The 11,546-nt window shown below is 39.4% G+C and overlaps 1 protein-coding gene across 1 annotated transcript; it reads right to left on the bottom strand.

The window, feature by feature from the left end:
* Window positions 1-1,976: 1,976 nt before the first annotated feature.
* On the bottom strand, window positions 1,977-4,370 carry sp9 (sp9 transcription factor). Its single transcript, XM_053496704.1, has 2 exons — window positions 4,241-4,370; window positions 1,977-3,841 (listed from the first exon to the last, which is right to left on the bottom strand). Exons 1-2 carry the CDS (start codon window positions 4,259-4,261, stop codon window positions 2,543-2,545), a joined length of 1,320 nt encoding a protein of 439 aa, XP_053352679.1. The 5' UTR covers window positions 4,262-4,370; the 3' UTR covers window positions 1,977-2,542.
* Between the last annotated feature and the right edge of the window lie 7,176 nt (window positions 4,371-11,546).

Below are 11,546 nucleotides of genomic sequence, written 5' to 3'. Positions count from 1 at the left end.
ACTCGTACTTTTTAAAAAAGTTTGATTGGTTATTGCTCAGTTGTTTAGATGATCTTGTTACAGTTTATACATGGAGAAGTGTAGAAATCTTATTGGGGGGGAAAACAACTGGGGAACAAGCCAAAGTGTAGATCCGTTTACAAAGGTTATTATTATTGAGTTAATATAATTTTTATGATTATTATTTGGTGAATTATTATTTTCCTTATTAGATATTAGGTATTTAATTGTTTTTCTAAGATACCCGTGAGCGATGGACACCTTCTTTTGAGCCTGGACTGGTGTGGACAGCGGTATGAGCTCCTTGATCAGTGATATGGCGCTCATCTTGCTTGTATCCCGCACCGACCGCGGCTCTTTGATCTGTCTTTATTGTGGTGCGCAAACAAAGCTTGACTTTTTGCCTCTCTCCCAGCAAGAGCGCATTCCGCCAGAGCGGAACAAAGCGCTGAGTGACGGCGCTCTGTGTCCAGGATCGCGGGCGAGCCGCCACCTCTCAAAGCTTCATTCTCGTCCGGCTCTCTCCCGTTTGTAAATCTTAATGAGACCATATAATTGTAAAGTGTGCTTATGAATGCCTTCACGCCCAAACAGCGCTCATTTCCGCAGCACATTTCGGAGTGACCGCAATAAAATCGCAATAAGCTGTCCAACATTACATTTTAAAAGGCTGAAAGTCAAAGTCAGGCACCTGGTGTTTGTTAAAACTAAAATAAGCGCTTCTCGTATAATTTACAAGACAACAATTTTTGCTGTTGTTTATTAACTACAGCGCAACAGTACTAGAGAATTTGAATTAAATGCCAAATGCATGTTCGACTTTTTATTCCTTTATTACAGCCTGTTTTTTTCCTGCAGAATTTTAAATTATCTGATAATGGAACAATTTATTTTTGTTTATTTTGCCTTCGGTATTGCTTTTACGACCAGCTACCAAGCGAAGGCCACAATAGGAAATGAAAATAATTTTCGTCTATTGCCTTCTGGTCAATTTAGCTTCCTCCCTACAAGTCGCTGTTCCTGGCTGAGACGTGTAGCCCTCCCGGGTTCCCAGGCTGAGCCGCAGCCTCATTATACCGCCGCTTCTTTCTTTCAGATCGGACGCTGCACTGGATAAACACAAAGGAGTCAGAGAGCATCCTTGAACCCTTTCAGTACGCGGCCACTGATATTCAAATAACATCCAGCGACCATTTGACTGCACCGCAACAAGAGCATTTTAAAATCACAATTTGCATATGGCTTTTCCCATTTTCCTTCTCAAAAGTGGCATCCAGAAGAAGGGGAAAAACTGTTCCCATAACACCAATCAAGTGCTGCGCTTATAAAGGCTAAAAGCAGCTTTATACCACAGCCTGCTCTTAAATGGACATTTTCCGTTTGACATGCAAATGTAAGCAGTTAATTCGACCGATTAAAATAAATATTCAGAGCCCCTTTTGTCATCGAGCCCCCTCGGAAAAGCGCTGATAAAGAGCGGGTGAACAAATGATGTCTCGGAGATTAATTAGATATTTGATAAGACACGAATCCCTAATCGCGGATACAAGACACATGGGGCTGCGATGTGCTCCAAGTCATAATTAATACTATTTAACAAGATTTTCATTTGGGCGTAAAATGCCTGTTCCATTAACTATTGATTTATTCCATTGGGAAACTCTGTCGATTTGCGTTAGCGCATATAAGAACTGCATTATTGTTCTGGCATTTACAAACGTACACACGTTATTTCATGTTCTGGAAAATGTTGGGAGAGAAACAAATATCTTAACCGTTCAGTGGAGCTGAGTAACTGCTTAAGACACTTTGGAAATGTGTAAATTATCCTTTTACTAAATAAGTACTAACCTGAATAATAATAATAATAATAATAATAATAATAATATCACAGTTTTATAGTGCAGCAAAACAACAACACAATTGCGTTTGATTTTAAATACCTTTAATTACAAAATGAAAGCCTTATACGCGAGACTTTACAATTAAACATTTATATATTTTTTTAGCAAGGTAAAGAAAGGAGTAACTGAATTTTAAATAGCTGTGTTACATACATAATGACATCCACAAAGTGCGTCGAAAGTAAAGAAAACTCCCTGAATTTCAGGATCCACCACGAAACAGTAATAAGGAACATTTACAGGAAAAATATCATGTTATTTTGTCAATATATCTACACAGTTAATTAAACTCATTTCCAGCCGTGTTTAGTTGGATTGACTTTTACTTGCTCACTGATCAAAATTATATATCACCTTTCAGCACACATTTCGGCAATCTCCCGAAACGTGAAACAGGCCTAATCATTTTTGTTTGTTTGTTTTATAATAATCATATCCCAATTGATGGGTCTTAATAAAAAGCCTTGTTTTCTTATCTCAAAAAGCCTAAAGTGTCACCAAAACAGTTCCTCCAACTTCTGACCCGTGTCTTTATCCTTTAATAATAACCTACCAGTTTTTTCTTTTCTTTTTTGGAGAGAAGTTTTTTGTATCTTTAGCATTTTAATGTCATTCGCTTGTTGGCCGGATCAAGCCGCTCAGGACTCGTGATGAGGAGACTGCTCTTTGACAGTGACCCTCGGGTTTACACCCTCCAAAATCAGTTCCGGGGATTCGGACCTGGGGGTCTCCAGGTTACTTGTGTCGGTGTCACTGTCGCTTCCTTTTTTGCCCCCACCTCCGGCGGTGTGCGTTTTGATGTGCTTGCTCAGGTGGTCGCTCCTCATAAAGCGCTTGTTGCACACCGGGCACGCAAACCTTTTCTCCCCTGTGTGGGTGCGAAGGTGCCTCTGGAGCTCGTCAGATCTGGTGAAGCGTTTTCCGCAAAAAAGCCAGTTGCACACGAAGGGCCTTTCTCCAGTGTGCCATCTGAGATGTGCTTTGAGGTGAGATGTTTTGCCGTAGACTTTGCCACAGCCGGGTATGTGGCAACTGTGGAGTCCTTTTCTGCGCAGACTGGCACCGGCAGGCCCGAGCCTTTCTGCCTCCTGGCAGTTCGGACAGTCGCACGTCGCCCTGCCCGAGTATCTCCTGGAGGATCTAGACGAGCTCCCGATCCCTGAACTGGCACCTGATATCATGGCATTAGCCGCCGAAGTGTCTGTGTACGTAGGAATGACGGTTTTAAAACCGTCCTGCGTCAACAGGTGCTGGCTGGTGGACAGGAGGTGGGACGCCGTTGGGCTGATGCCAGTCGAACTGAAAGCCGAATGTGTGAGACTCGAGAAATCGGGGTTGTAGCCGCCGAGCTGAGAGTGGATGGCCTGCGGCGTGCCCGAATGCAGCGAGCTCTGCAGCGTGCCAGCTGGATTTTGAACCTCGAGCCACGATCCCGGGTTTGTGTGCACGTCCCACCACGAGGACGCGCCGTTTGCCACCTCGCCTGAGATCGTGGAGTGAAAGCCGGACTTATACCATGACTCGTACGGGTGTGCCATGCCCACTCGTGGGTACAAAGTCTCGGCCGACGTGTGCACTTTGGAAATGAACGCCGACTGTCCGGATTCTTGTGAGGTAACGCTCGCCGAGTTGGAAAACAAGCTGCTGTACTCAGTGGAGAAAGCGGAGGAAGTTGGCGAGGTGGACGCCAGGCAAAACGCGCTATTGCTCGTGCCTGTTGTGGTTGTTAGTCCAGATGTGCTGCGACTCGTCGCCACGCTGAATCCCGGCAAACTGGAGCCCAAGTTGCAACTGGAAGAGGATCTTTTCCACGGATGAAATCCTCCTTTGGAAAACGCGCTGGAATCAGGTAAAGTGGTCAGAGGACTTGTGTTGCCAATTTTATTACAGGTCGCAGCCAGCATAGCCAGAGGGGTAGTTCCGAACCGCGGCTCTTCCTGTGGAAAAAAGCAAAGTTTGTTCCTAACCGTGCAAAAATATTTAAATATATGAAACCAAAAAATCTAATAAAAATCACTGACTTGAGAAGGTGCTATGAAATCCAAATAAAAGTATTTAACTTCTCGTGGATATTTTTAGGACTTTTCTTAAAACGTTTAATCAAAATAATCGTAACTATACTCATAAATGCATATCTACAATTTAAACGGTTACTTTTTAAATGTTAGTTTAAGTTACATTAAAATGCCTATCAGATCACATAAATGGTCTGTTTAATAATTGACACGCAACGAAAATAACACAAAGTTACAGGGAACTTAATGTTACCTAATGAAAACATGTCTAAAGGAAAAAAATGTAATAAGCAAGCTTCCGGTAAAAACCTGTCGACTTACCCCAAGTATAGAAGTAGCCATACCCGGTGCCTTCTGCTGAACTTTTCAGGACCACAGTGTTTTTATGTTCCAGTTTGATTCGAACAGGACGCGTTTTGCTGAGGTCTCCACTCGGGTCGCTCGTCCCTTGGCTGAGGCTTCACTCTCTACCTAGTTGTAGAGAGCGCCTTCTTTGAAGTACAGCTGCCTGGGACACTCGACCAATCTGCACAGCGGATACTTAAACGACGAGTCGAGTTCAGCCAATAAGAGACGTGTCCATGACAGAAATACTAAAGTAGCATGTCAATCAATAACCGAGGTAGCGATCCCACTGTCAGGCGTCAAGCGATCTGGTATTTTTAAGGTTTTTTATATGTAGGGTATATGGCCGTCAAGGCGCAGTCACTACACTTTATAATAGAGCTGAGCTCATATTGGTGTATAATAAGCCTGCGCTCCTGTGGTAAGCGACTGATTTGTTTTTTTGTTTTGGTCTGGTTTTGTTGTCTTTCTTTTTGTGCATGATGCTTGATATGTTTAATGCGGTTTCTGACGTTCAGCTTCTACAGCCTACAGCCTATATGACAGGAAAAGATTTATAGCTGATAAACTTTTTTTTAATATTATAAATGAACATATTAATATACTACTGAACATATTGTTTTATATTGTTTTACGTTATAACTGAATGTCCTAAAATGTAAAATCGTTCAAACCTTTTGTTTGCATATTACATAGTTATGTTAACTGTGGTAATGTTGAGTTTATAGACTATTTCTTTTTATCAATATTTACGACAGGCTCAGATAACTGTATTCTGATCGTACTTTTTGTAATTTGCAGTCACCTCAGGACAAGCCTGGAGGAGGAAAATCAGAGGGGAATTACTAATCTCACAACAGGTGTGAAGATCAGGGGTTTTGTGTGTGTGTGTGTGTGTGTCTGCGTGTGTGTGTGTGTGTGTGGCTGAATACGCCCACCGCAGCGCTTAGTTTAAATGCCTTTGGAAAAGCAGCGCGCGCGTGTCCTACAGAATGCGACTTTAAATCGGACGCATATTGTACACTGACGTTTTACATAATTTTAAGTAATGAATTTTTTATAAAACCTGTATACTATGAAGAAAAATTTAGTAAGGGCGGTAATCGTGAAAATATAGAAAATAATTATTACGCATGTTTAGTATTCAGGATTTTCATTGTTTAAAATGCAAAGATAAATTAAAACAGGTATCGTTTCACTTCTCTTTCTTATTTTTTTCACCTTTATATGATTCATCGTTTTTGTCTTTTATACGAAGATCAATGCATCTGACCAATGTGTGTGTTTTTTTACTTGTTAAAACATTTAAGGGTAATGGCATAATTTAACAATGGCCTGCTTTAGAGTGAATCATCATCCTTTTAAAAGTTAAAGCAATTTTCTTGAAAATGGCCTCGCCGAAAGCTGTGCATTACAGTATTCAAAATTGCCAAATAATGCTCCATTATAGAGGCTGAGCGGTGCCAGGCAGCCCGGCCGCAATTTGCTCCAAAGCGCTTCGCTTTAAATCCCTCCTATGGAGAGGGGAATCTAAAAAGTTTATTCAAATTCGCATGACGGAGCCTCGAAAATTACTTCATTTCTGCAATTACAGTAAATTGTCAGGCAAACAATTAACGCCATTAAATATCTGTTTAAAAAAATAAACGCATTTGGCTGCAGTTAAGAAAAGTCTCCCTTTCGTGTGCATGTGCAACTTTCTCATTTGTTTATTACAGTTGATTGTTTTATTTGTCTGTTATCAATTCAAACATATTTATATATAAATTGCCACAAATAATGCATTCTAGCATTTTAGATTGCAGTTTTAGTATAAAGATGATGCTATGTTATCTGATCTGATATAATCATATTTGTCTGCATCCAGATATATGCGTAGTTGTGAAATAAACAGGACAATCGGAATATACTGTAAATAAATTAGGCTTCTTTTGTGATTTAAGGAGAGGCTATTTTTTCGGGATATTTACAAAATGTCAAAGGCAGGGGTGAAAAAAAAAGGAAACACATAAAGAACGTGGTAATAATTAAACAATGTAGTACAGTAATGTATTATGCAGGTTGTGAACACATGTAACATATTGAATTTATTTAAATTGACATTTCTATAGTTTGGAATTACAATTATTTCACGGATGTCATTACCGCTGGTATTTTTCTATCTAAATATTTAAAATACACCTCTTTTTATAAAGACTGTATGGTTCATGATTTAAAACACCAGGGCTGTCAGCTGGTCTACCTGGCGAGCAGATCTCTGTGCCAATTAGAAGCCTATTACAAGTCATTAGACTGATCAATGTACCTTAAACAATGCGGGTGATTTATTTGGCAAGAACAAAACGTTGTGCATCTATTGTGGTGAGGCTGAGTGACGGTCCACATCCATCACTGCCGTAAGCATCTAAAGATAAATGATTAATCCGGACCTATTCGTTAAGGTGGCCTCTTACAAAAGGTCTCGTTCTCGCGCTAGAGCTGCATCGTTTTAGCTCGCTGTGTGTGTGAAGATGTGGGTTGGTGGGGGGTTTCAGACAAACTAGTTGTGTTTTTTTAGTGTGTTGCCGCTGGCAGTGATGTGTCCCCACCCTTAAGAGGAAAAGCGCATTTGTGGATAATTAACTAATCTGTGCGGGACTTGTTATCCACAGGTCCTTCTGTGCATCACCTCACACCCACCTGCTTGTTCCTCCTCCTATAACGCACAACAGAAAAACAGCATAAGTCTGAAAAATCACTTCGGATCGACCTGTATTTATTTATTCAATTCTTTATTTATTTTCCTTTTTTATGCAAATGGTTAGTCGTAAATAATACAATCCGTGAAATATCCGCGCGCTTGTTCAGTCTGAGTCAGATTTGGCTCCCAGTTGCGTCACCGCAATGCGCAGATCTAATGAAACGCTTGATTGCTATGATGATCTATTTCGTCATCTTTGTGCACCAGATCACGAGTCTGGAAATGTGGGAAATCTTTGGTGTTTACAAACAACAGAAACTCTTGCATAACACATTTGCTAATACATTCGCACAATGGGGGAAATTCTGCCATATCCCGTTTACAAAAAAAAAAAAAAAAAAACGAACGCGCGTGAGTCGTGAGTTTATTCAAATCAATACAGTTCCCCCGGCTTTCATCTCATCAAATGTCGATATTATATTTTTAATGCATATATCTGAAAAGCAAGCGCTTATCAAGGGCCCGAAATGACAGCTTTACGCGCTCTGAGGAGGATGTGCACGCTCCTGAACTCCAGTGGAGACGTGTAGGTGGAATTCTTATATTCTTAAAAATGTTTGCCACATAGGTATAAATAATATTTTCATACAGAATTAACGAGTTTTAGGCATGGCGGATACAATATGTCATAGTTTTCTATAATGTGCATTAACTAACCTGTCAAGTGGCTTTCTGCCTATACGCTTAAAGTACTAATTAATGTGTGTAACTAATACGTTTTTAATACTAACTAGTACTAATATAACGTACACAGCACAGACTGTGCATGACAGTGGCAGAGTATTTATACAGTTTAAATGGTTGTCACTGGACTACAGGTGTTCAGCACTCTGTAAAAAGGCGGGAAAGGGAGGAAAACAGATTTAAAAGGTTCTTCCAGAGTTTAGGTGTTTATTGCATGAATAAGAGTTCCCAAATTCCAAGAAGGTTTTAACTTGGATCCTGCAATGATATGGGGGAAAAATAGGATTTTTAAGGATTCACTCACAGAGAAACCTAAATAGTTGTTTAAATATTCTGTTCTGACATTAATATTAGACTTCCTTTTTATTATCTTGAATATCCATCATGTGCAGCCTTTATTACATTGTTTACATGGTGTGATTAATTACAATTAGTGTTTGTTAAAACTTCAAGGAGCTAGTTTACTTTTAAACTAAAATGCTGCATAAACTCTGTTTGATATATGTGAGTTGATGTTAAAAGGTGTGAGGCATGTAAAGGCTCTTAGTCACGCTATAGTTTAGTTTAAGGTTGAGTCACGCTAATAAGCATCTGTTAGGTCTGGTCAGGATGAGACTCTGCCTGTTCCATACTCACGCCTGGCATGATTTCATGGAGAACACAGCACTGGTTTCAGCGTTGGTGCTTTACACTACATAAGTTCGCATCAGTGTGACTCAACAAAACTTGTCACTAGTCTGTTAAGAATCATAGCTTTGAGGTCCATAACTGAAACTATGATGATATTTGATTGCAAATTTGAATTCCAGCTGACTGAGTTTTTTTATATATATATACTGTATGTCTATTGCCCTAAACTATATGTATTAAGAAATATAAGCCCTTCTTTTCTACATTTAAAAAATACACAATATTTAATATATTTCATGAAGAAATTTTGAATGTCTGCAAGCACACAGAGGCACAGCTTATTCTCAAATGAAACAGATCAACAGTTTGACTTGAAAAGATCAATAGCTTTGAAAGGCAACCGTTTTAGGTTGAATGTTGAAAATGAAAGCGATTGTTTAGCTGCCGATAAAGTGATCTAAGAACACAATTATATATGGCATGTGCTTGATATGCTCCTAACTGCATTTCTTTTATCTTCATTAAGGGAGTGACATTTCAGTAAGTTAAAGACAAACAGTTTGCCTGTGTCTTATTATGGCCACTAACTGCAGACTGTCATTTGGCATCAGCAAAACAGCTCTTGGCAAAGCAGAATGCTTATCACATGTCATCTGTGCATGGCAGCGCAGAAATTACATGAAGCTCCTGCTCCACTCCCAGCTCCTTTGTACTCTCGACATTCTCTTTGTCTTACACAATTAAGGTGTTACACGGTAGAATAATTTAAATTGCCAGCTCTAAAATGGAGACCAGGGCTCTTTTTAAAAATAGCAGAATTTGTTTACTGATTGTATGCGGCTATTGACTTTCCCATTACATGAGAAGAGCTCTGATTAGTGGCTGTGCAATGTTCAGAGAGTGAGGCAGAGCGCGCAGGGTTACAATACCAAGCATTTATTCTTATTGTTCTATGGACCTCTCTACCCGGGATTAATGCTGGACACAGTAATGAGGGTGTCACGGCAGGTCTGAAGCCATTTTCCAATAGTTGCCAAGCTCTATGTGACAGACGGCATCTGTGACTCCTGAAGTCTTCACAGACTTTGATGAGGCTCCCTAGCTCTGTGACATTTCCATATGTTGTAGGAGAGCATGGAAGGGCATTTGTTTCATGTTTTCGTTGGCTCCAGGTGAAGGCCTTTATTATGGTGCTGTTTGTAAGACAGAGCTTGGGCATGAAGGAATTGTTTTCCCTAGAGTAATATACATGCACTAGAACTGGTAGAGGCAGACATGCTAAATGATTGTCTAAATTCAGGAAATAATTCACAAGAGGAATGTTCTTGATTTCTTACCGTTTGATTTCTCTTTGTGTGGCAAAATTAGTTTTTTTGTCTATATCATGATTCTGTTAGTAGAAATGAATCCTGAATAAATCAGCACCTTTCTATTATAAACACGTCTTGTGAATACCAACACATAATACATAAAAAAATTTACAGCTCTCTGTCTTGACCTGCCATTGTTTTCCTAAAGTGGATTCCATTGAGAATAAGTGGTTGCACCAACACTTAACCATTAACCATTTCTATCCTTGTTTTGTAATTATAGAAATGTTTTATCTGGTGTCACATCCAGGGAACTTCTTTTATTTTGTTTGATTACACAGTAGTGGGAACACGTGTTTTTTTTCTCCTTCAGATGTTTGACAAAATGTGTGGAGAGTGTTACAAAGAACAGAGAAATGACTTATAGCTCAGTTCCACTTGTGTGAATTGCATGTTCTGGCAGTGCATTAATTCCTACCACAGTGGGGTTTTGCCTTTATTGCACATCATCTGATTTTTTTTCCTTGATTGATTTTGATCTTAAGCTTGATTTTAAGAACGTTTTCATGATGTTAAAAGCCCAGTACACTCTGCATCCTTAACCATTTTATTAGGAACACCTGTTCATGTGCACATTCATGCAGTTAACTAATCAGCCACATGGCAGCAACATAATGCATAAAATCATGCAGATACAGATCGAAGACTTCAGTTAGTGTTCACATCATACTTTTTTTTTTTTGATCACTGTAACTTTGATCATGGCTACTGATTGCCTGGAATTATACGTAACATCTTTTGAGTTAACGCAGAATGTGTAAAAAACAAAAATCATCATGCAGAGGGTCTGCAGGCTGAAACATTTTACTTATATTAAAGATCAGGGAGAATGAGCAGACAGCTGACAAAAAATCTTCAGGAACTCAAATAAGCACTTTTTATGACTGTGGTCAGGGGAAAAGCTTGGAATACACAATGCATGTTGTAGTGGATGGGTTACATGAACAGAAGCCAACATAAAGTTTCACTTCTGTCAGCCAAAAATCTGAGACTATTATGGCACATCCTCACCAAAATGGGAAGATTAAGGGATGCGAAAAGACCAGCTGATTTTTTTGTTTGTTCTAATCTTCAACTGCCTTGTTTGGGTCAACCTGTCCTTGGCTTACTGTACAAGGATGGAACCTGAAATGGTTGTTAAAACTGATAGGTTTCATGTTTTATGCATGCTTTTCTACTCACCATGGTTGTACAGAGAGATTATTTGAGGCACAGAGAGATTATTTGAGGCACTATAACCTTCCTAGCAGCTCAAAGCAGTTTATTTAACTCTAACCTCTCGTATCAACAGTGTATTCCACCCACAGAACTGTCACTCACTCAATGTTTTTTTTTTTTGTTTTTTGTTTTTTTGGGCAGGGGGGCGGGGGGGTGTTCCCCATTATTTGGTGTAATTTCTGAAGATTGTTGTTGTAAAATAAGCAGTTTCAAAAGTACTTAAACAAGTCCATCTGGTCCAACAATATTACCATGAATAAAGTCACAGAAATCATGCATATTCCTTTTTTATTCTAATCAGTTAACTTTTGTATAATCTGTATTTTGACCTGTATATGCCACATGATTAGTTGTTAAGAACACAAAAAGAATTTTTATATATTGCACAGTAAGTGTATAGTCCTGTATAATAAGGTTTTCACCTGCATCTCTTTACTGGCAAAGGGAATTGCTAAAGCATTTATAATTAAAAGCACTAAAAAAAGACTGAAGTTGCCCGGCAAACAGTATGTCTTTGTAGAGAACTTCGAGTTATTTTACATGGCTGTATGGCCAGATTTTCAGAGACAGCCATCAGACAGGATCAGCAGTCTGACTGAAGCCAGGCAGCAGTTGAACTAGATCTGCAGCTTCACGCTTA

The sequence above is a fragment of the Clarias gariepinus genome, chromosome 5 (assembly GCF_024256425.1).
Source record: "Clarias gariepinus isolate MV-2021 ecotype Netherlands chromosome 5, CGAR_prim_01v2, whole genome shotgun sequence".
In the NCBI taxonomy this organism is placed as follows: domain Eukaryota; kingdom Metazoa; phylum Chordata; class Actinopteri; order Siluriformes; family Clariidae; genus Clarias; species Clarias gariepinus.
Note: the sequence above shows the minus strand (reverse complement) of the source record. Positions and strands in the feature narration are given on the sequence as shown.